Source organism: Neopsephotus bourkii, unplaced genomic scaffold (assembly GCF_033783945.1).
Source record: "Neopsephotus bourkii isolate Nb327-2 ecotype Australia unplaced genomic scaffold, CSIRO-AGI_Nbou_v1 NB_481, whole genome shotgun sequence".
NCBI lineage: Eukaryota > Metazoa > Chordata > Aves > Psittaciformes > Psittacidae > Neopsephotus > Neopsephotus bourkii.
Window position 1 is genome coordinate 2,509,263 of NW_026900982.1, and position 25,689 is coordinate 2,534,951.

The 25,689-nt window shown below is 38.2% G+C and overlaps 1 protein-coding gene across 3 annotated transcripts in view; it reads left to right on the forward strand.

Moving 5' to 3' along the window:
* MRPS5 (mitochondrial ribosomal protein S5) overlaps window positions 1-25,689 on the forward strand; it is a 288,002-nt gene that overhangs the window by 261,404 nt on the left and 909 nt on the right. For 2 of the 3 annotated variants that reach the window (XM_061350357.1, XM_061350356.1), the window contains 8 exons: window positions 1,077-1,202; window positions 1,503-1,736; window positions 6,656-6,690; window positions 15,607-15,697; window positions 16,695-16,741; window positions 17,810-17,867; window positions 19,145-19,207; window positions 24,260-24,396. In XM_061350357.1, coding sequence (XP_061206341.1) covers window positions 1,077-1,202; window positions 1,503-1,736; window positions 6,656-6,690; window positions 15,607-15,697; window positions 16,695-16,741; window positions 17,810-17,867; window positions 19,145-19,207; window positions 24,260-24,396 — 791 coding nt within the window. The remainder of the gene's footprint in view (window positions 1-1,076; window positions 1,203-1,502; window positions 1,737-6,655; window positions 6,691-15,606; window positions 15,698-16,694; window positions 16,742-17,809; window positions 17,868-19,144; window positions 19,208-24,259; window positions 24,397-25,689) is intronic. The other variant, XM_061350358.1, reaches the window with a different exon arrangement.

Genomic DNA, 25,689 nt, shown 5'->3' on the forward strand with positions numbered 1-25,689 from the left:
ATTCAGGATTGAACTTCTCAAAAAAGAATCACAGTTAGAACCATAGAATAGCTTGGGTTGGAAGGGACCTTCAGTGCTCTTCTAATCCAACCCCCTTGTAATAAACAAGGACATCTTCATCTAGATCAGGTTGTCCAGAACCACATCAGCCTGGCCTTAAAGTCTCCAGGTATGGGGCATATACCATATACAGTTCTGTATTCCACTTTGAAAAGTATTTTTGGCTGAAAAGATGGGTGTCATATCTTTGTATCTTAATACAAACTTACTCAATAGAAAAATAAACTTGGGCATTTAGTGATACCTCTGGAAATCTTGGATAGCTCATGGCCCTCACCATGTTGTCAGCGTAGCAGAGCTTCCTCAGTTCCAGTGTGTTTGCCAGTCTGTGTTCAGAACTCTCATGTGCATTAATCTAGCGGGCATGAAATGCTGATGGGAAACTGTAGCTATTTGAGCATAGTTATTTTAATTCCCCTGGTTAAAAGCATTTACTGATTATTTTTTTTTTCCTATTTCAAATAAAATCAGTTTCTAATTAGAGAAGACGAGATTTAAACTGCCATAGTAACATTGCCCCCGGGTGAAACACAGCAGCAGATTTATGTTGTTGGTTAACTTCTTGTGTTTTGTGGCTTTTTAAAGCAGGCTAATCCTTGGATAATTTTAGGAGTGATTCAAGTTGGCTGTCATTGGTATTTGTCCTTGGATAAGTGCTTACAGGTGTTGTTGCAGAGTTCTAATGAATTATTTTCTTTTAATGACTTGGGAATTAATAACCTTACTGATTACTGGTTAGGAATGTTTGCCTTCAAAGGATTTTCAGAATCGATTTAAAAACCCATGCACCTGCCTGTGTGCCTACCCAATTTCAGTCATGAGTAGAGGCACATCTCTGCACCAGATGCATATACATAGAGAAGCACTTAGCGAGGCAGTAATCCTACAGCTTAAATCCCAGTGAAGGTCAAACAAGGGTTAACATTTCAAGTTTGGGGTTTGTTTTTTATGTTCAGCTTCAGTTTCCTATATAAGCTGTACTTGTACAATGCTTATGAAAGCTTTTTTTATTTCAGTGACAGCTGATGAGCTGTGGAAAGGAGCTTTGGCGGAGACTGGTGTGGGAACAAGGAAAGGAAGAGGAAAGAGAAGGAAGAAAAAGCTAAGGAAGGATCTGAATAAAGGCCAGACGATTGGCGAAGGTAGATTCATAAATAAGGGGCTGAAGACATGTCTTGACCTTTTCATGTATAATGTTTGTTGAATTAATAAAATTGACAAATTGCTGTTAATTTCTTTGGTGTCAGAACTGATTGATATATTTTTGTCTTTTTTTTTTTTAAATCCTGATTGTTTAATGTGCCCTTCGTTTCGAAATATAAATTCTGTATCATAAAACACACTTGAAATATGGGAGAACCTTCCATTTTATCACATTTTTCCAGTGTGCAGCATTTCACTCTTAATCTGGCATAAACCCTATTTTTTCTGTTATTTTTAAGGACGTTCTGGATTCCTCTGGCCTGGTCTTAACACTCCTGTGATACAAGGTGGGAAAGTCCAGGCAATTAGCCAGAGAAAAAAAGAAGAACGAGAGAGAATTCAGTCTGAACTTATTCAGCAGAGGGATACATATGAGAAGAGAAGAAAAATGAAAATTAAGAGGCAGGGAGGTTGGAGTGGAAAGTGCTGGGGAGGTGTCATCCTGGATCCTCCTGACCCAGGTCCTAATGGAGGTAAGAAAACTGATTATCTGTCTTAGTCTTACTTTTGCCTTTCTGATAAGGGGCTTGGAACAAGTGAAATCAAGGCTTTTTCTACAAATGAAAATTGATTTTGTACTTCTCTGTTACATGCCCATACATGAAGCAAGGCAGCTAAATCAAAGAACAAGTGTTAAAACAAGTGAAACTTGCTAAATCACTGCTTAGTCTAATATAGCTGTTAGACTGTATGTTATAGACTGCATGATGTTATATTGTATTGCATTACAGTGTAATGTACTATGCTGTAGACTGTTACAGGAGTCTTGAAGCATGGAAATAGTTTTCTGTTTTCAACAATTGGAGTATGAAATATAGCCGTGTTTAGGGTCGTTTGTGGTGTTTTTGTAGCTTCTTAAAGGATCCTGTGGGATTAATCGGGCTTTTTGTCCTAGTTCAGATAACGAAATGTGGTTAAAGATGATGTAGTTTGAATGTAGCTAGTAGAATATATTTATTTGCTGTTGGTTAAATACAGTGAAACTAGAAGTCCTATGCCTAGAGTGATGACCTTAACTTTTTTTTACAATGCTCTGATTCAAACCACTAGAAATTCTATAGCAGCTTTGTTTAACATTTAGAAACCTAATCCTTTTCAACTGATTAAATATGGAAATGAGTTGTTACTCAGCTGAGTTTTTCTTGTAATGCGGTTAATGATGCTTTTATGTTTATTGTTGCCTTTCTTTAGGCTTTTCTAGTAAGATGACCTAAGACAGTTGATTTTTATTTTTTTTCCTAGCGCTGTTGTTTCAGGGTTGTTGCAGTCATTGTGAGTGTTAAGCTTGTTCATATTTTTGGAGCTATTTTTGCCTAGGAATATGTTCTCCCAGTGTAAGCTTAGATCTTGGAACATATGTTGAAACAAGTCAATATAAATGGGAACTTACCTGCATATAATCAGAATTATATTGTTGTCTCATCTTGCAGTCACCTTTGTGCCCCAATCTGCCTGATGCTGTGTGTTAATTTCTTTTCTGTCTGTGAATATTACCTGGTTACGTTCTATTGGACATTAACTAAAAATTCAGCCATGCTTTGAACTGAGCCATAAGGTAGTGAGAGCATTGTCTTTCCAGTGCGATCTATTGCTTTTGTCCTTTATGCTTTATAAGCTAATGCCATTATTATTATCTACTACTTCTTTGTTCCCTTCTCAGGTTTTCCATTCCTGTAGCTGGTACAGATGTTTTTGTGGCTTGTGTCGCTGTAGTGCCTGAGATACATGGTTTCCCTCAGGTTTACCTTGTGCATTTAAGGAGAGTTTGCCTGCCAATCTGTTCAAATATTTAATTGTCTTCAGTTTTAAGAGCAGTTAATTCTATTTTAATATCAGCGTAGTGCTTTAGTATACAAATGAAAGGTTTCCTATAATTACTTCCCCGTGTTTCATTTTATTACCTTGACAGCAAATATTCCACGGAAGGCAGTGACGTAACAATGGACTTGACAACTGTCACAGAATCTTACAACTGAAAAATAGGTGATTTGAGAAATTAATGAATTGTTCCAAATTCCCCATAATTCAGTGGTGGAATATATAGAAAGTTGAGAAAACTTTATATTTCTAGTTTCATGCTTTGAACACAAGACTGTGTTGTTTTAAAATTTAAATCTATTTTCAAGTAGTTTATTCCACTAAAAGAAGTGGCAGCTGTTGCAAACACCATTTATGCACATTAGAATTTTATCTTCCGGTGTTTTTATTGATTTTGCTTTTGGCTGATACTATTGGTGTTGATTGCTTGCATTAAAGTTGGCTGTGTGGAAGCTGTAGTAAAGTTGTGCCAAAAAGAGGAAAGGGTAGTACAGTCAAAATAGGCAAATCAAGCTTGTCAATTTATATTATAAATTTGCTTGAGAAAAAAGCAGTTTCTGATCAATATGCACTGATTTCCTTTTAATCTGCTACAAATTTTGAGGATTTTCTGCTCCCTGTAGTTCTTTCTGCATCTTTTTATTCAGATAATTAATGATTTTGCAGGGGATTTGGGACATTGACACTGTGAAGGTGTTAGGAGGAATAAACCAAATGAATCCTTTTGGCCTGAGACTATGGCATGGATTCTCTGTTGTCTAAGCAAGAATGAGTTCTGAGATTCTGCAGTTCAGCCCTTCGTAGTATTCTGATACTAGAATCTCTAATACAATCGGAGGTTGAGCATAAGCTGCAGCTTCCCTTCAGCAGCATTCATATTTTCCAGTGAAAACAGGTCCAAGAAGCTTGTAGAAACCTCAGTGTTGTTAGCCTTCAACATCTGACAAATTTGGTTGAAATTGACCAGTATGTTAAAAAGAAAGAGATAACTGGGGACATACTGTGATTATATATGCTTCATTCTTTCAGAGGAATCTTCCTCCATTGCACCTCTAATTATTGTGCTAACTAGGAGCAGAGATAGAACAGTATTGTTCTGTTGGAAAGAAAATCAATTTTCTTTCAAGTTTACAGTATGTCTTTGCAACTGAAGAGGCTTCAGAGAGGAAACAGGGTACCTGCTGATATTCGTATGCTGTGAGCTAGAACTCTGCTTCTTGTAGATTAACAGATCTCTAAATTACGCAGGAATGATTGTGTTTATAATTGTCTTGGGGATTGTGTTTATAATTGCCTTGGAGGTTATGCATAAATGATAAAGCAGTGTTGGTGAAGGAGTGAGTCTCCAGTTCTTTATCGTTCTTCACCATTTTACTGTTTTCAGCTTTTATCCAAAATCTCACTGTAGCTACACCAAATAAGTATTATCTGTTTTAATTAACACTGGTCTCCTGTGTTCCACTGAAATGCTCTTGTTCATGAGATAAATTGGAAAAGCGGGAGGTTGGAAGGGTCTCTTGTCTGTTCTGCTTCTTATACCAAGATGTTGCATTTTACTTTGTTGCTTTCAAAGTCACTAATTTTTCCCACAACGAAGTTGATAATAGGATACTCCTTTTGGAAAATGCATCTATGTTAAAATACAGATCAAATATAAGTATGCTCTCAATTGCATGAAAGGAAACAAATATATTTTCAATTTATATTCAGGTGTTTGTGTGGTCATCAGGTTTTGAAACAGAAACTCAGAGAAGATGGGATCTTTTTGGCAGTATCCGTGATATGCAGCCTTTTTTCCTGCTTCTCTAAAATGGAGTTTGAGAAATGCTGATGGAACTGCTGAAAGCCAAGCCTAAGGGATTTGCTTGCTGACAATTCTTACAGTATGTGTCAGGGTGAAGGCCTACGGAGAGGATCTGAGTGGACCGCAGTGCACGGTTTTGTGCTCTCCTGTTTGACTTACTGCCTTTGAAGGCAGTACACGTCATTCCCACAGCTCTCCAGTATTCTTGCTCTTCTCCCATTCTTCTCCCTGCAAGGTTGTAGGACATTTCAAAAACATCTTAATTTAAAGTTTCTTCTAATGACAGAGCAGAAACTTAGTAACTTTCAGTGCAGTGGAAAGTTTACCACTTAGGGCTGAATATATAATGTACACCTGAACTCTGCGTTTGGTGTTTCATTAGCACTGTGATGAAAAGACTTGAACATAGATGTGACATAGAAGTGATCTTTATTTTACAGTACAAAATGCCTTAATTATTACTAGACAAAATAAATGGTGCTGTAATTGTCTTTGATTGCAAAGACATTTTTTTCAGGCAGAATTTGAAATTGAAAGGGAGGAAAAAAGGTCTGGCTATGTGATACATGACTATTTGAAGTGGCTGTATATTGTTTTATATTATCCTCCCCTTCTTGGTACTTCACAGAAATATGTATTAAGAAATGCTTGCTATTTCTTTTAATCCCTGCTGATTGTCTGCTGATACAAGTTTCAGAATATTCTGAATAATATTGGATAATACTTAGGTCATTATGGAAGTGACCCATTTGGTGATTTACTTTTTTCTTTTTAACCATTTACAGCCTTTGCTCGGTGGGTATGAAATTTGGGGTTCATTTGCAGTTTTAGAGCAGTATTTTGGGAAGGAAGGCAGTTTACTCTACCAGCCAGTGAAAACCCAAAACATTGTTTTCGTAACATGCTGTGGATGGTTATTTTTCAAAGCATTTCTGCAGCTGTAAAGAATGAGGAAGAATATCAGATATAATATAACAAAAATGCTTCAGTGTAAGTGGTGAGTTGCAGTGATTTCCAAAAGAAGGATGTATAGCTTAGCTTCTGATAAAAATGCTCAACAGATTCTGAGGATGTCTCAGTTTTTTGTCAGCTTTGTTTTCTTTGTGGTGTTCAGAGGAAGCAGTTAAATTTGTATGTCTTGCTCTACCATTTAAAAAGTGATTATTTTTCTTCCTGTGTGCTTCTCTGGTTATTTAGATGGGACAGTCCTTGGAGACTGTTTCCATCTTAATTCTCTGCATGTGTGGTACTTAAAAACATCAGATACTGATTGCAGTTGGAGGTTGGGGTCCCTAATGGAGCACAATGAATGCATTTAGCAGTTGTTATCTCTTAATTATAACAAGCTGTATTGTAATAACAAGTGGTATTAAACTTCTGAGAAGTTACCATTTAACTGGATTTTTTTAACTAGTTTTCTTTACATAAGTGGATTTTACTGAAGAGATTAATAAAACCCAAACCTATGTTTTATAAATATGAGCTATATGCTGCTTTTCACTGGCCTTATTCTAAAAGATTGAATGATTGAGTGAATGATGTCAAGTAAAAAAACGTATTTGAGGTCTTTTTAAACGGAAGCAACTAATAAAGCTCACTTTAGATACGTTTGTTCAAATTATTATCACCTTTTCTACTTGCTGCTGAGATTAATTTATAAATTACAGTTACATAAAAATTGTGTCCTTTTTAAATTATACCACCTGCAGAGAGCTGTGCTGTTAGATAAGTAACACAAGCAAATGTAATGCCCTATTTTTCTCCCAACAGAAACTTACGAAGATTTTGAAACAAGAGTCATTGAGGTAAGCATTACAAATCTTTTTAAGGACTTCAGATAATTGTCACTATTTTATATTGAGCTTGCAGTTATTTAAGTAGCCTTTGCCAAGTCTATCTTACAGCAATAGGAATTAGTCTGGTATTTTGTATCAATGGTCATTCTTTTCACTGGAGCCTTATCTTCTTTGTTGAGCAAATGATATATAATTAAAAGGTGGTTTTGAGTATCTCTGAAATGGCAAATGTCTGTAAATAAAGCTTTAATGGTTCACAAACAACCATAAGAGGGAAAACATTACCACAGTAAAGAGGTAGGGTTATTTCTCAGTCAAAACTACAGTTAGGAAGTTATATAACTCTGCCTGTAGAACAAAGAATTAAAGAGGGGGGGAGCAGTTGCACAGGGCAGAGAGTAATTAGAATGGAGATCCCATTTTGTGTGCCTCTCAAGTAATAAAACTCACTTGTCCTAGATGTTTTAACTTATTCTATCTTCTGGGAGATACTGTTAAATTTCATATGATCAATTGTGGTCCAGCTCTATATCCATATCTCACTATAAGGTCACTCTACCTATGAGGAAGTCCACAGTTCCTCCTAATTTAGCATCAATGGCAAATTTTCCTAATGCGCATTCCAATCCTGCATCCACATACTAGAGTGCTAGCTCTAAAACTGAACCCACTGGTGATAGGCTGGCAGCCTGATGTAACCCCATTTACTGTAACCCTTTGAGCCAGTTACTTACCAGCTAGTTGTTAACCCAATTTATAGACATGTCTAGCTGTATGCTGGACATCTTGTCCATATAGATACTGGGAGAGACAATTTCAGAAGCTTTGCTAAAATCAAACAAAACCCCACATCTGTTGGCTTCCCTTGGTCAACTAGATGGGTGACCTTATCATAAAAGGAAATTAAGTTAGTTAAAGATGACTTTTCCCCTTGTGAACCCATGTTGGCTATGACTAATTGTGTAAACTTGTCACTTTAGAACATTCTCCTGTTGTTTCCTTACCTACAGCTGAAATTGCCTGTTTAATTTATGTTCCTTTCAGGATTGTTATCAGAACCTTCATTTGCAATTAATATTTAACTGCTTTATTATTGAAAAACTATACTAGTCTAGCTGCTGCTTGGAGAAAGAGACACCTCTCATTTCTAATTATCATCTGAGAGCCAAGGTCTTAACCTGAATCAATATACATTCTGTGATAGATGCACATCATGTGTCTTTGCTTAATATGAGCATTGACAGGCTTTTATCACTATGAAATTGTCTGTCTGATGAGTTGTTACATAGTTTTATATGCATAGAGATGACTGTTCATCACTTTACTCATTACTACAGCTTCACTTACCAAACACATCTGTGAAACCTTACCTGTACTTTTAGCCAATATTATGTTGTACCTGTGTCTATGTGAGGTGTTTGTTCCAAGGGAATCTATCTGTGTTTTGAGTTTCTGTTTAGTTTCACTCACAGTGTATATCACTTTGTGTCCTACTACCAAAGTGATGCCTTTTTTGGCGAGGATCACGCTCTCTGTCCTCTATGCACTGTCATATACTATTACAAGAACTGATTTTCCTTCATGTAAATCCTTTTAAAATCCTTTGTTTGACAAACTGGATTTTAATTCGTAAGCCATGCTTGAAAACAGTTACTCAGTATGAAGATCTTGCATTGTGGTCATACTAAAATCTCATTCAGACTTTTAATCTCTCTGAGAGCAACTTTGTCCTACACTCCGTATCTCTAAATAAGCTATAAATGCCAAGTACTGATTTTCTTGCCAAACCTCAATTGTCTTTAAACTTTTTTGTCATCAAAATTTTTTAATTTTTAATTTTTTAGCATTCCAGCACCTGGACTAAGATGGGTGGTTGTAGGGTCCCTTCTGTTATCTTGACTGTGATGACTCTCTATGTTAATACCAAATGGCTATTTAAGCTCAACTTTTCAGAATCTTGTACAAAATGTGTAAAGTCGTGTTGGTATGCAAAAGAACAAAGTTACTTGAGTGAGGTGTATATCTTTTCCATTAGCGAGTGCATTCAGTCTAAGTCTTAAGATAACATTTATCAAAGGATCTGACCTTCACTGACAGTTCATATATGACATGTATATCTAAACAGACATGAATATAAACCTATACAAATGAGTTCAGTATCAAGATTTTTCCTGTTTTCTCAAGTATCTCTAATATATTATTGTCAGATTTGTCATTGGTGCCTAGAGAAGACAGGAAATAAAATGAGTAGCAAACTTGCACTTAATGCCACAAGTGGTTTCTTTCAATAGTAAATGGGAAGTATGCTTCTGTCATTTATTGCATATGCTGATGTGCATATGTCCAGGCTTCTCTGAAACAGCCTTTATAGGATGGCATTATTGGAAAAAAAAAATGGTGATCTTCTGATCATATCCAAGTGGATTAGATGATCCCTTTTATATACCAAATTCCTATTGAGTACTATTTTAGGGATTATATTTGGAATGATGAATGCGATAAAAATGAGCATTTATGTGAGCATTAATGAGATGTCCTGAAGTGCACCATACACTTTTCATGCATTCTTATTTTAACACACAAAATTAATCTATTATTCTCAGGTTTAAAACGACACAGGTGGTTTTATTTCCTCTTAGATCAGGAGTACCTGTACACACAGTAGATTCTTGTGAGGTTTGGAAAACCCACACATATTGTTAAAGGTCCTTCAAATAGCAGTTGGAAGTGCGTTCAGTTGATTGAAAGGGCGCATTGCAGAAAAGTGGCTGTTGTTTTGTTACTGTGACATGTCACAACTGACTGGCAGTTGGATACTATGGTAGGTATTTACTAAAGCTGGCCATTTTGTGCTGGTGCAATTATTTGCAGTCAAATTCATTAAACAACAAAATGCTGTGCAGTACTTCCTTGTGCTATAAAAATTGTTTCAATGTTTTATTGTATCTGAGTAATAAAACAGCTTTTACAAGCAGGCTGAGACTCTACTGTTATATGAGGTTCTCAAGTGTGAACTGAGAAAGAGGAATGGGTTGTTGTTTTTTGGTTTATTTTGTTGTTCTTTTTTTCAGAATAGCAGCAGCAGCAAAAAGTTGTATATTCAAAGCCAGTAGTGAGCCCAAGATTACTGAGTCTTGTAATTTTCTGATAAGTATGAGTTTTGAAATAAACAGATCTTTTTTAGCATTCTTATTTTAAATAGACGGCATACATGATGCTATTTCTGTATGCCTTTTCCATTACCTTTATCTTTACAACACTACAGGAGATTAAAGTAATGTTTGTTGGGGAATTATACTTTGCAGCAAGAAACTGAAAGCCACTTTTAAATTACTGTTTTATGGACAAAGATACAAAAGCCCCTTTCTGACGTGGCTGTGCTACTAAAAAAACTGTGCTCCCTTGCTATAAGTGAGAACTTGTTTAATAAAGTGTTTTCTAATAGTGTAGAAACAGAAAAGCAAACTTGATTTTCCCCTGCTTGTAGGATAGAGTAAAAACAAGGTCAGATTTTCATGTAAATTAGAGCTGAAAGTTGTCAGAGAGATAAAGCTAGCGAGAGAGAGTGTTAAGGAACGACAGCAGGGATTGCATATTGGGTTTGTTTCTGGCTTTCCTACAGACTGTTACTTCGAGTAGATGACTTGGGCTACCTGTTTGTTTCTTTCCTTGCCAGCTTGAAGTCACATTTCAGGTTGAAGGTTGAATGCGCCTGAAGGCACATTTCCTGTTTGTTCATGCATTACATATAAGAATTTCTGTGAATAAAACTGGAGGTAGTATTTACTACCTTGTTTACGTTCAACACAATGTAATAATAGTGGCAATTAAAATTTACAGATGTAATTGATATATGCCATTTTTAAACAAAATGATGCTTTCCAGCATCCATCCTCAGATAAATTTTTATTCTGTTTTTCTTCAAAGTGAACATGGTAATATAGTGAAAAAAAAGTAGCTTCATGATACCCTGAGTTATAATACTACTTGCCTTGTAGTGCAATCAGAATTGGAAAATGAGATCAGTAAGGGCTGAAAGTGGCCCTTTTGAATGTTTCATGAAGGGGAGCATACTCCGGAAATGAAACTTTATTTTATGAGCTTACTAGGAAGGAGAGCAAACATGTCATACAAGTGCTTAATCTCCTTTGTACTGACTAGTCTAACGTGTGAATTAATTTGTTTCCGGTTCTCTAATTTGTAACTTGCGCAGCTGTGAGTGAAATAGTTGCCAAACAGCAAGAGTTCTTATCTTTGTTTCTTTGTCACAATGCTTCCCTGTATCACAGGGGAAGCATGAAAACCTCAGCAGCCCACTGCTGTGAGATCCATTTCAAAATCTTTTTGGGTAAGCCCACATATTTGTACCTTCCAGCTTGGCAGTTTGGTCTGTATAACTGCCATGAGCTAGGGCATTCTGAATTTGGCTGCCTGGCAATCAGCGTGCAGGGATGATCACTGCAGAGGATGGTAAGCTGCAGGTGGCAGTGGCTGCATACTGACTTTTTGCCCTTCTTCCACATGATATTTGTCTGTGTGTTGCTTTCCCTTTGACCTCATGGAGCTGCTCCTGGCATACATCAGGCCTTAGTATAAGCTGCGTGTTAGCCAAAATCTGAGCAGGAGCATTAACTTGCCTTAGAAACAGTAGCTCTGTGTTGGCATGTGGAAAGCAGAGATAAAAAAACATAGGTTTGTTGGGTCAAAATGATATGAAGAACCTCTCTTAAGTATTCCTAAATGTCTCGCCACAGAAATGTATGCAACTGTAGGGAATATGAACACAGAAGAGAGTTACAAACTATCGCTCTGTAGTCATTTGTTCTGCATGTACTAGACAAAAATAAACTGTCTGGCTGCAGCAGGGGATTGTCCATAGGGAGTATAAGACCACAGTTTCGATTTTCCATGAAGTAGTAAAAACCCCACAAGAACATATTTGTTTTAAGACCACAAAATTAATCTTGGTAGATTTGTTACTTGTAACAAAAAGAATAGTCCTTAATATGTGGTCTAAACCCTTCGTTTCTTTTTGTGAGTCATTGGAAATAGTTTTCTAGCTGTTGTTTTTGCAAAGGGTGCATTAAAAAAGGCTTGTGAAAAGGAAATGATGCATGAAATTACAGTGTCTGAGATCCATTGTTTGACATCTTTGACTGAAAAATTATGTGGTAGACAGGATACTGTCTGAGTAATAATTTATTTCAAGTGAGATATTGGCTCAAAAGTACTCTTGGGGTATTGGAGCTCTAGGTTTTGCTTTTAAAACTACAGAAAGTTTTCTGTTCCCTGGATGATACTGACAGTGTCTTTAGACTGACAATGACGATTTCAGACAGTTTCTGAGATAGCATCTGAAGCCACCTGTTAGAGGAAAGAACGAGAGGTCAGAGCTGTGTACAAGAATTCATTTCTGATGTTCTTGGACTTCTCAAGTATTTTGGCCTGCCTCTGGAGGAGCATTTGGGGATGCCACCTTACACTGGTTCTGTTGATTAAATAATTAAATCTTTAATCTCTTTTTACCTCTCAGGCTTTAATAAATTTGGCATTTGGAACATTCAGAAGCTTTTAAGTGATTTGGCGTGATGATGGATTATCCTTTGAAAAGGAAACAAAGCCACTTCTGATGTAGTGTGGCTTTGAGCATGCATTACTGTGGGGTAATCCAAAGGATCTGTACTGAGATGTGATCTGCAGTATGAAGCCACATTAGACAACACGCTGTGTCAGTAGGGCATATGAGCTATCTTATTTTTCCGAATGAGTTATAAAAGAGAGAGTTTCACACATGTGACAGAAAACTGTCACCACTAACTATAGTTTAGTCAGTAGTTCTCTGCAGATAGGGCTCATTAATTTGGATGAGAACTGCACTTGGGGTTTATCCCAGATCTGTGATGACTCAACCTGTATGAAGAACACTTCAAGTGCCTGGTCAAAAACTTTCATCTGTTTTGATGAGTGAGGGGTAGAGGAGTTCAAATTATTTTCTGTATTGCAGTTTCTCCACTGCCTTGAGTACCTGGGGAGTGAACGTACTGTGAGCAGGATGGCTGGTTCTAACCTTTCTGCTTCTCAAAGGTTACAGCTACTGAATCAAATTCCTCGAGAGAAAATCATTCTACTTACGACCAAGATGGAGAGAGTACTGACTGTTAGGTTATGTGATGAAAGACCTCTCTGCCTACACACACAGAGGAGTGCAGGGGCAATAGCAGGTAGAGGAACCCAAGTAACACCCTTCCAGCAGTCCTCCCAAGACCATCACAGGAGAGCTGTAACTGCATTGATGGCTCATCTGCACAGGCCAGAGGAGCACAGAGGCAGGCAGAGAACCAAAATTACAGACTGAGAGAAACAGGCACCGTTTGGCTTCTCCCTAGACTGCACTCGAGTAGCCTTAGCCCAGTGGTCCAGGGGTCACACCTGTTAAGATGAGGTTTTCCAGAGCATGATGCAGACTGTGGGGGAGGTTACTGCTGAGGAGTATAGGACACATTTTCAGGATGCAGGGGGAGAGCATTTCAGTATCATACAAGATGTATGGGATGTCTGGGGCAGGTACCAAAGGGAGAACAAAGGAGAGATCTAGGTGAATTTGCATTCTGACCACTGGATAATGGATGCAGGGTGACAGTCAGTTTGAGGTACGCTGTGATTAAGCTTGAGCATGCATCTGTTTTCAAATTTAAAGAATTGTTAAATCCAGCTTTGAGTGGCAATCTAGTAAATAGGGTAATTGTGTCTTAGTTTCAGTCACTTTTCAGAGGCCATGCTGTTTTTAAAGTGTCACGCTGTTTCATTGTCTATTAATTAATGCCAGTTCAGTTTAATGATAGGCTTTTAGCTGCATGCTTTATTTTCAAGATGGAAGGGAAGCATTGCTGAGCATCCAGAAGAGCATTGCTTATTTGATGTGAGGAGGCATGGGGCTGTTGCAGGGAGAATCTAAGGACAATGTTGTTCAGTAGTCATAGCTGTCTGTGTACATGATCAAGCTTGAAAGGCCTTCACAGTGTTTCAGGAGAGATGCAGTAGCACTGATTGTGATGAGTGACTGAACACATTTTCCTTCAGAGCTGCTCAGAAACAGCTGACAAGTGCAGTTTTAGGAAGCCTTCTGGAGAAATCATTGCATGTGTCTTTATTGCCATCTTCTGGAAAGGGAGAAAAATAATTCTTGAGTATATTCCTGCAAGCATCATGTCCTTTAATTTTGACAATATGCATGCCAACTTTGGGGTTTTTACAAGTACTTATTCAGATTGGCAGTGGAAGACAAAAAGTATGTGCAAAGCAAAAAGAGTATGCTCTTGATGCTCCTGGGGAGATCACTCTGCTTCGCTCTTCTTTCATAATCATTTTGCATTTTCTGTAAATAGCCTATTTCCACAGGCACTTTCATCTTAGGGGGCTTGTTTTTTTAGCTTGTGCTTGTAAGCAGTAAGATTGCAGAAATAAAAATAGCTCAGAATAAGCCATTAGCAAAGATGATCTTTCTTCAGAGTGCTCTCCAGAATATATGTGCACCTTGAATTTAACAGCATCTTTATTCTAATGAAAGCAGGGTGGATTTTTTCAGAAGTACTCATTCCTAACCTGTACCTTGTGGTGTCAGTGGAATTTTTGGGGGTGGGAGGGGGTGTTTGGGTGGCGGGTGGTGTATGAATTTCAGGAAGCATGTTTAAGCCATGACCAAGTATTGTATAATAACCTGCTTTGGGATATAACAGTACAACTAGACTATCTTACTGAAGAATTACATATAGGGCAAAGGGGGGCACACTGCTTAATTCATGTATCACTAATGCATGTTTAATTTAGCTGTTGTGATAAATTATGGAAATCATATTGAGGCTTCAAGAAAGTAGGCCCTGATGCATCTGAGAGAAAGAAGTGAACCATTAAGTAAGTTTTATCTTGTGACTGGTAATCCTGAGACACAGTCAAGCAATATCCAGTATGTTATTTTATATGTGTATGTATTTTTTGTATACTATGTATATTACATTATATGTGATAAATGTATAGTTTATTATATACAGTATATAATCTACATATGAAAGTATGTATCTGTATTTAAGTAAAGAATTTATTTAAATACATAAACAAAGCCAAGGACACTAGAACAGGAGCCAGTTGAACAGGATCATGGGTGACATACTCGGTCATTCGAGGTGGGAGACTATAATGCAGTGATTTGCCTCTAGTCGCATATGGGGAGTCTGTAGCAGAGGCGGAAGCAAATTTAGATTTCCAGAATGCTAACCATAAGGCCATCTATCTCCACAGTTGTTGTGTCCCTCCACTCCAAACTAAAGAGCTTTCTTGCATCTCTGCTTGAATTTCTTGCAGAGTTTCTGAAAACATTTCTAGTTCCAGGCATGGAATAACATTTCTTCTGCATTCTTAAATGAAGTCTTTTTAGCAGCTGTCATCTCAGTAATGAGACTGCCTTCTGCAGTCTGCAAGTAGATTTCAGTGCTAAGTTATAACTCATGTTAAGCAACAGCATGCCCTGAATAATAGCTCTGAGTGCTTCTAAAATATGTTAAAATGTGAGGGGGGCAGTGAGATATTAATGTCACTTCCATTTTTTTTCCATGTTTTTTCATCACAGTTGAAATCACATGTGAAGCTGGCAGCAGTAGAGCCATTATCTGTTGTGCAGCTAAATACAGAAGAGGATATTTAAATGAAACTTTATTGAGCTAACTTCTTTGTTTGAGTATAGACTTCTAGCAGCCTTTACATATTTAATGCCTTGAAGCCAGTGTGCCACTTGCAGATGACTATATTGTATGGTTTCATCACAGACCTCTAATTACTTTTTGGTAAACTGAATCTCTTTACAAACAAACAAACAGAAAGAATTGGACTGTGCCATCACAGAATGCTTTGTGGTTTGTTGTTTTTTTTCAGGTGAGAAATGTGTTTTGTATGAATGCAAAGGAAGGCAGAAAAAAATCAATACGTGCCTTGGTGGCTGTTGGAAATGGTAAAGGAGCTGCAGGTATGTTTATCTACTGTATGTAAAAGATGCCAAGTTAATCACTGTTTGTTGTAGGAATTTGGGAGGCAAGGTGACTTAAATGGACTTCTAATACTTAACAAAAGAAAACAAAAAAAAACTTTTTTCTCCTGCGCAGCATTGAATATCTGTGAGTTTTGAGTTTCATCTGTAAAAGTAAGATTTACGATCAGACTATGTATGTATTCATTTGGATGCTATGTTTTGTATCAAAAGACCAAAGAAGGTAGATCTGCAGATTTGAAATGAAATGATTTTCATTCAATCTACCTTGACATTGTTGGACTAGTTAGTGAAAATGGTTGTCACATCCTCTTACTCATTCCATACAGTTGATGGCGCTGCTCTGAGCTGACTGCAGATACTCTTGAGACTGCTGTGAAATCTCTTTGTCACTACCATAGCTGACGTGGTAAATAGGAGTAGGTCTGAGGGTTCAGAGAGATTAGGTAGCAGTTTGCAAACTGACAGTCAAAACAGACCCTGTGCTCTGTTCTGCAGGCATGCATTTTTTTGCAGATGCACTGTTCTGTACAACCTGGGTTTGATACTCTGCTTCACAACTAGAAACCCAGTCTGCATTGCTTTTAGGGTCTTGGAGCTCTTATCTGCATCAGATTTTCTTCATTCCCTTCTTTCTTTTCAAGCAGAAGGCTGGACTGTTTTTGGCTGAAACAGTCACCATTATTAAGTCATTTGGTACAAGTTTGGACAAATATGCAAAAGAAATAATAAAGTGTATTTGTTTCACTTGACAAGCAATTGGCATCCAATTATTAGGTATTCATAACTCCTAAACTGTTACTTTCTACTGGTTTCTGTGGTTTTCTGTGAACCATTTTCTGAGTATGATCTGTGCAGTGGCATGGAAGTAACAGATACTAAATGTGGTTGTGAAATTCTGTTCTTTCCCTTTGCTTTATGAAGGTCCTGCCTCAGCTATTTCTCAGTAATAAAGTGACTCTTTTCTTTCTTGCAGGTTTTGCACTGGGGAAAGCAGGTGACAGGATGAATGCTTTACGGAAAGTATGTTGATTGGATTACTTGGTGCTTGATGACAAGCACGTATAATTCATACCTGCACTTTTTTCTTTATGGTCAATATCTTCTGTAGTATATGCAAATAAGTAAGTCTGTATACATGGTTCGTTGGCCTTGATACAAGTAATCATAGAGCCATTAGGTTGGAAAAGACCTTTAAGGTTTGGGAGTCCAACCATAAACCTAACACTGCCAACTCTACCACTAAACCATGTCCCTAAGCACCATGCCTTTAAATACCTTCAGGGTTGGTGACTCAACCACTGCCCTGGACAGCCTGTTCCAATGCTTGATAACCTTTTCAGTGAAGAAATTTTTCCCAATATCCAGTCTAAATCTACTCCGGCACAACTTGAGGCTGTTTCTTCTCATCACTTGCTAATTGGGAAGAGAGACCAACACCCACCTCATTGCAACCTCAGTAGTTGTACAGGGTGATAAGTTCTCACCTAAGTCTCCTTTTCTCCAGACTAAACAACCCCAGTTCCCTTAGCTGTTCCTTATAAGACTTGTGCTCCGGATCCTTCACCAGTTTCATTGCTCTTTGGACACACATAATGAGGTTGCTTTGCAATGAGATTTTCCTAATGCACTCTTATTTCTGCTCCCTTTTCTATGGCATATACCTATACTCCCATGGTCACTTGTTTCCCATACTATATGACATACAATCTGTTTATACAGTTAGTGTGTAGAAAAATTCTCTTACACGTGTAATGACCGTATTAAAGGCTCCTTTAGACTTCTAAATGTTAGTTGTCTAGTGCTCAACTAAGCTATCAGTGTAGCAATGCTAAAATACACAAAGTTTGATAAAGTTGTTACTGTACTGAGAATTTTCAACTAACATGAAATCTGGTTGGAGAAAGCAGTTCTTTACAGAGAACATTTTAATTTTCATAAAATAAATGTATTAGATGTAGCCATCCTGTTTCAAAAGATTTCTTCCTCGCCTTTTTTTTTTGTCTAGTTAAGTGAACAGTGGTAAATTTCCAGTCCTTTGCAGAAAAAAAATCAAGGAAAAAAAATAAAATTTCTGCTTTTATTCCCTAGGCAAAGAATAAAGCAATACGTGGCTTACATTTTATAGAGCGGTATCAGGACCACACTAGTAAGTAGTATGATTTTCTTAGACTCTAAATAAGTACTGAATATGCCAACAAGAACTGACTGCAACTTGTTACAAAGCATAAAAAGATGCTAACTAAACCCTGTCTGATCTGATGCATTGTATTATTCATGCATTATTTTGCTTCTTCAGCATGCTGTGTGAAATCTCAGCTCCACACTCTTTTAGCTAGATGGTGGTCATATCAGAGTACATAGTTTGTCAATCCCTGTATAAAATAAATTGCCATTAACTGGAATGACTATGTGGTTTATCTCTTCTCTATGGTTAACTCCTCTGTGCTTTTCCCCTTTGTATGTCAGAGATGATTCCCTGTTGAGTCAATCCATGTCAGTGGGCTTTGCTGACAAAGCCCAGCACAAAGCCAGGGAGAATGTGGGATGGAGAAGTCAGTCTGATATTTCATGGTTGCTCTTCGTTAATTCAGTTTAATATCACACAAGTCCTCTCTGATGTCAGACATGGCACCAGAATACCGAATATTCAGTTATAAAAAAACCTGAAAGATTACAGAGTATATGAATAACCAAGTCATTGTGTAGTGAATACTCAGTGTAATAAAACCAGCTTACAAATACAAAACTACAGTTACCTTCACACATCTATTCCTTGAGCATTATTATTGCACAGTTTAGGGATCTGATTAAAAACTGGTGGCATTTCCACCATGCTTTACATTCTACTTAACACAGAGGTCCTCTATGAGCCATCTTGACTGCAGTGCTAGAACCCACTATGCAAAAGCTGAACCACTAAATGAGATGTATATAACAGCCCCCCACCAGAAGATACGAGTTTGGTCTTCATTTTGAAGCAGAGAGAAGCAGGAAGACAAAAATGGTAAATATTCTTACGGAAAATCCAAGAATGCTGAAGCCTTTGGTGAAATCTTAGGTTGAAAGCTGAATTATTAGAAAAATTTGAGTATGTGGAAGAAGACTAAATTATATCACGTGAGCTCGCTTCAAAGCTAGATAAGGATTATTGGAGATAAACACACCCTTCACATTTTTCATGTGAAGCTTGGTTTTGTATACAATAGTAACACAGTATTCACAGATGTGTAAACATTCCTGGTCTATGCCAGAAATTTACCTCTATTAGTCATTATTATTAAAGAACTCTGAGGAGAGTAAAACCAACTTCCCGTTCACAGTTCTGGAAAAGAAAGGTTCTCCTTAAATGTGCTGAGGTAAAGCTTTTCTAGAAGGAAGAATTTAGCTGTAATGCTTCTTCTTTGGTTTTTTTCTCCCCTCCAGTTTACCATGACATTACAGTGAAATTTAAAAGAACAACCATCCGCATGAAGAAGCAGAACAAAGGTAATTAAAGCTGCCTGGAAATTTTGAAGTTTTATGAATTATTGACTGGTATTTATTTGATGAAGTTACTTTGTGCAATGCCTGTTCACTTCAGAAATGTGTCCATTTCCTTCAGAAATTATCCATTCAGAAATGGAGCATTTGGTGCTAGTTTACCATGTGTTAAATGCTAAGAGATGATCAGTTGTTTTTCATTAGAAATACCTACTGTTGATGACATGGTTTTGTTATTGTAAATCAGGGCTTGTGCCTCTAACACTGGTGGGAGCAGTATTTGTGGTTTTCTTTCATGCTTCCTAAGCATAGTTCCTCCTGACCACCTTCTCATACATCATATGCCTGGAAATGGTTTCTGAGGATTAGTTATTGCATCAGTTTCCCAGGGATCTAGGTGAGGCTGATTAGCCTGTAGTTTCCTGGGTCCTCCAGTACCTCAGGCTTTTCTGTGTCCCATGTCACCAGGTCCCTGCCCCGTTCAGTTCTTGGCCTGACAGCAGACTGCTGGAAATGGGCGATGGAAACTTTAATGATGATTTTGCCTGGTTCTGTTTCCCTAGCTTATTTGTGAGAGTATCATGCTGACCTGTGTCAGAACAGAAGTTTGGTTCTGTCACATTACCACCTTAGCCTTGGTAGCTTGTTGCTGCAGTTTTGGCTAAGTTCTTCGCTTTATCTGAGTATCTGGACAGCCTTTTCAGGTACACAACACATAGACAACACATCCATACATAATAACGTATCCTCCAAAAATTGGGAAACACTTTTCCGTTTAGTATTTTCCCTGTTCTATAACTGATGGAACTGGATTGTACTTTTCCTGAAACAGGTTTGATGTCAAGAAAAAATTGTGCTTATTTCCAGTGTGCTCTGGACAGCAGGCATCAGTGGCCTTATTGAGAAGTGTAATGTTAGATTAGTGTGCACAGTTTTGTAGATAAACTGTACATGTGTGAGGGAGGCCTCATTATGTGGTCATGACTTGAAAGCAAGCTGTAACCTTATGTATCTATGCAAAATTGAGTTCGTAAGGGTAGAGCTCTTGCAGATTTTACCTTAATCTCTGACAGGCTTTTGTGCTGTACTGTAAGTGGAGGATCCATAGTGGCAGCTTGAGCTGGCTGTAATTTTAGAACAATTAAATGACTTGTGAACATACTACAAAACAAGATTTAACATTAGGCAGACCCTGGACTTCGTATCTGCCACCATTCCAGATCCCTCCTGTTTATAGCACATGCCAGCTGCTCATCTGTGCTGTAGAATATGCTACCTTTTAGAGTGTGGACAATGCTTAATCTTCATCTCTGATTTGACTTTAGAATTACAGTAGTCATGAGACTACTCTGCTAACCACATCAATACAGTCCTAAGTACTGTAAATTAGTTCCTAATGTGAATGAATAAGGGGAAACGCAGAGCAGTGTCAAATACACTTATGTGGATGTGAAGCCCAGCACTGATACCCTGTAGCTGTAATTAATAGGTATAAGCAATTGAAATTATTCGTAGTTTTCACATTAGGCCTATTTAGACTTAAGGCATACCCTCTGTTCACTCCTGGCATTACAGCTGTATGGTTATGTATGCTGAAACCTTTCACTTTGCATAATTACAGCTGGCAGTTTATTTCCAGTTCCTGAATGTAGGACTCAGGCAGCTACCTCAGCAAATGATCACAGCAAAGCCTAATGTTTCAGTAGAAAAGGTGGTCCCTGTTAAATGTTCCTTTCTTAAATTTATTCCTAGTCCCTGCAAAGTGGAGAACAACCCCATCATATAGTCAGGATTACTTATTAGACAAGTGAAAATCCAAGCTAAAAAAGTAATGTCAAGTGAGCGTGTGAATGTGAGCTACTAGTCCCTTAGTGTAGGTATAAAGTGGGTGTTTTACTTCCAAAGTCTTGTTAGTGGCTACCCAGGAGATCTAATGTAGGTTTCCTTAACAGTTTGTTAGATTATAGGAGGGTTAAATTTTAAATACTACTTTTGGTTACCTTTGTATCTTTTTCAGTGTAAGAAAATGTTTTACATTTAAATGAGCCATTTCTCTTTCATAGCTCTCACTGAATTAAACCGCAGTAAGGCAGCATGCCTGCCACAGACAAGTTAAAATGTCTGACCCCAGCTTTTTCTCCACATCTGGAGTTTGCAGTTGGAATCCTTTGCTTTTGTGTTCAGAATAAATTTTGTTCAGTGACTGATGGACTGGCTTCTGCTTTACGTATTAACAATCTGCAGAAGCCTGGCTGAGATCAGATGGGAGAAAAGCACAATAAAAATGCCAGAAATTAAATGCTTAAAAAGTGCTGAAAATGAATCTTTGGCAAACAGCCTTTCAGAGGTCATTCACTGTAATTGTGTCTAAAACTTGACTTTGTCTTGTAGCATAGAAAACAGTATTTTCTGAAATCACAGAATCACAGAATGGTTTGGGTTGGAAGGGACCATCCAGTTCCAGCCCCTCTGCCATGGGCAGGAACACCTTCCACCACACCTGCTTGCTCATTACCAAAACAATTCTGTATTCACCATGTATGGGCCCAGGCAGCCTCATCCACCATTGTGGCCCCAGCACTGTTAATGCTCTAGACATTGTGGTTATCCCTTCACCATTATAGTAACTAAAAGGGAAGGCTGTTGTTCTGTATGCCGGAGAAGGAACTTTCCTTTTCAGAATTGCTTCAGGTGGGACTTTGCCTCTAGTGGTCAGGTGCAGACATAAGGCGAAAATTAAATTGCCCATGTGAGGGATAGGCAGAACAAATGACAGAACAAATGGCTTTGGATGGTTATAGTTTCTTTTCTGATTATAGGTTAAAAGAAAGAGACATATTGGCACAATAAAACATGCAACGCTGGAATAGACGTTTTTTCCTTACTTTCTCAGCAGCAAGACTGTCCCCCAGAGTGGACTAATCAATAACCTGCTTTTCAGCTTTTAAGTAAGATACATTAGAACTATCACAAACTGGTTTTTAAGGTTTGTGATAATAATAGAGCTAGGCCAGGTGAAACAAAACTCTCGGGTACAAGAGAGCAAAATTAGACTCCTCAATATATAACTCCATTACAATCTGACGAGACTAAGAAACCATTTGCTAATGTATTACAATTATGCATTGGAGCTAATACAACACTGTGGTGGAGATGGATGCAGATGATATGCAAACCTCTGTTGTGTTTGTGGATTTTGAACTATGTCTCTCCTCTCCACTCACCTCCAAATTTCAAGTTGTTATAGTTACAGGCTTGTAATTTGTAATTTGGCTTTTTTTTAATGATCTTGCTACTTTGAGCAATGAAGTTGAAAGCAAATAAGTGTCGCAACAATTGTTTGCTCTTTAAGCTTGATTAAAAGAATTGTTTGTCCTAGAAATGTGTTTTGCTGTGTTTCCAGTAATTTTAGCTCCAAGGAGACTGTTACCTTCTTTATTTCCATTCCATCCTTCATGCTGTGCCACTGATGTAATAGCAAATTTAATTCATGCCAATTGCTGGGCCAGGAGAAAGGAAGTGATGTCTCAGCACAGTACCTTGATAATCTGTGCCATCTTACTTTCTTGGCAGTGCACAGTATCCTACTGGCTTTTGTAAGCTGAAGGGGAAAAGCATGACTTTTTCTTGGCTGGTGGCTAGAGCCTGTTCTGTTTTGCATAGACTGTGTAGCCTGGTGAATTGCTGTTGCTTAGTCAGAAGGCAAGGAACAGGTTCACATTTTGGAGAGATAGACTACCAAGTGTGAATTTGGTCTGAGTCAGTGCCATGATGCCTTCCTGGATTTGCAGGCAGCCTCATCCCACTTCCACTGCTCAAAGCTTTGCTTACCAAGAGCTGCATAAAATGAAAATGTGGTAGGTTTTATTTGGCTACTCAAAAGGCCTGTGAGCAACAAGAGACACCCGTGCCACTGGGTACTCTGCCTCTTTCCCAGCAGCTCTGTGTTTAGATAGGACTTTTATATTGGAACACTATTGCCCATGGACTTGGACTTCCGTTTTCCTTTCCTCTCCAGTTCTCTCTGCCTTTTTTGTGTCTGATAGAGGTCTTAAGCACAATCGCAGACTTCAGGAAGGCACTGTAGTACTCTCATCCAACAGCAGTCTGCCTGGTAATGAGAGACACTGACATTGCTTCTACTGCTGGGTCCTTCTGAAAGGATGTCCAAAGGACAGAAGTGCTTGATCACACCAGCTGTTTTGAGCAGTAACTTCACCATAGGAGACCAGTTTAAATCACTCCATCATGTATATGAATCAGGACTTCAAGGTCAGGTGGCCCTGCCCATGGCAGGGGGGTTGGAACTTGATGATCTTAAGGTCCTTTCCAACCCTAACTATTCTATGATTCTATGATTTACCATGCTTAGGAGTTACTGAAGCTGTTATTCAGCAGCTGATCAGCTGAAATTGCAAAGGGAGTGGTTTTGAAGCTGTGTAGGTACTCATTTTTAGAAAAGAGAGTCTTGGTTGAAATTCAGTTATGTTTGGATCCTCTACCCTTCTAGTGGCTTTCTTCTAATACTCTTAGGTAAACTTGTCACCTTCCTTCTCTGGTAATACGTTATTCGTGTTGTTGTTATCAGTATCATAAGGAAGTACTAGTGTTATTTTTCTGCTGAGTGGGAAAAGGGAATTGCCTTTTTGTTTGGTGAATGTCCCCAGGGTGGGAGGGTATGTTTTTGGAAGATTCTTCTCAAGCTGCCAATGGTACTTCTAAGGAATGCCACCCGAACTTGCCATACTAAACAATTCTTCAGGTTGCATTATTTATGGTTTTGCTTTGAGTTAGATGGTGACATTTTCATTTGGTTTTGCATTATGTTAAGTAAGGTATATTTAGTACAAAAAACCCCATGATCTTTATGTTGACATGGCAGCAAAGCCTGGGAAGAATGGTGTCATCAGAATGGTTTTGCCATTTTTAAGATCTAATGTGTTCTAATGTGGTGGGAGACAAAAATAACTAAGAAGAGATCTTAGTTCTCTCTTCTCCCTTAGCCAAGTTGAATGCTTACAGATAATCATATAATGCTAATTTATATTTTCCCCCCAGGGTATGGTCTTCATTGCCACCGAGCTATCATCACCATCTGCAAACTAATTGGCATTAAAGACATGTACGCCAAGGTTTCTGGATCCAAAAACTTGATTAACATTACCAGAGCGCTCTTTAAAGGCTTGACTCAACAGGTAGAGTGCACTCTCAGTGATTCTTTACATCAGGTCAGGGGACCGGACAGGATGCTGTAATAGTTTGTGGTCACACAGTTCATGTTGTAGATTTAAAATTAAGTAATTTTCCAGGGAGCAAACAAAATCAGCATGTGATTTGTCTCAGTTCGAAGTTGTCCACTCAGAAACAGCTGTACGGAGTGCTACCTTTTCCACAACCAAGTGTCTTCAGGGGATATCTGAATTTCTGGGCTTTCATTTGTAGTATTTTTGGTGACATTTGAAAAGTCATGGGCAGAGGAATTTGTGGCCCAGCTTTGCCTGCAGCTGCTTGTTTGTCTGAAATATAAGTTTTCATTGCCTAAGGACTGAACCATCACAGCTGCTTCTATCACTAGTATAATTAAGATCCCTAAAATAAGTCAGGGAGGTGGTATCATTTCCTCTAACTCAAAGCGCTCACAATGGAGATGTCTCCCTCTGAGCCAGCTGCCTGTAGCTGGTGGAAAGATCTAATATGCAACATTTCAGCATTCCTTTGAACACCAGCCTTAGGATGAGTCAGTCCTTTGGAAATTCCTGGTTATCTCATTTGGATGTAGAGCCTTGGTAGCTGCCAGGATTTAGCTGCTTACACTCCGATATAGCCCTGCAAAGCTACAGTTATCATATCTGTCACCCTGTCCTAGCCAGCTCTTTCAGTTTAGCCTCAGGAGGGGAGGGTTTTTGATCCTCTTTGCCTAATGAGATAGTTGCACGTTCTTATCAGTATCTGAGGTTAGTCTGACTTGAAGTCTGGCATATAATATTTTCAGTGTGTTGTTTCTGGGAAGTCTTTCACAGGATGAATAGAATAGAAGAAGGGCCTGCTGTATAGATTATTCTTCTCCAAGGGGGTGATCAGGCATTGGAACAGCATTCCCAGGACAGTGGTGGAATCACCATCCCTGGAAGTGTTCAGAAAATGTGTAGATGAGGCCCTTAGAGACGTGGCTTAGTGATGGCCTTGGCAAACCTGGGGTAACAGTTGGACTTGATAATTTTAAGGGTCTTTTCCAGCCTGGTTGATTCTGTGATTGCTTTGAGGTAAGCACTTGATCTGGATAGGAAAAGCTTCCTGTTCCCTGTAGACATTTATTGTGTGAACTGTTATTCTGAGTGTTAACTCTGAGTGTTATTCCGAGTGTTAATTCTGAGTTGTAAACAACTTGTGTGTGAGGAAAAGGTTTAGTTGAAAATAATGTTAAATTCATATCATTAGCTAATATTATCTATTAGGGCAGTAATAAGCACTTTACTGTTGGCAGAGCA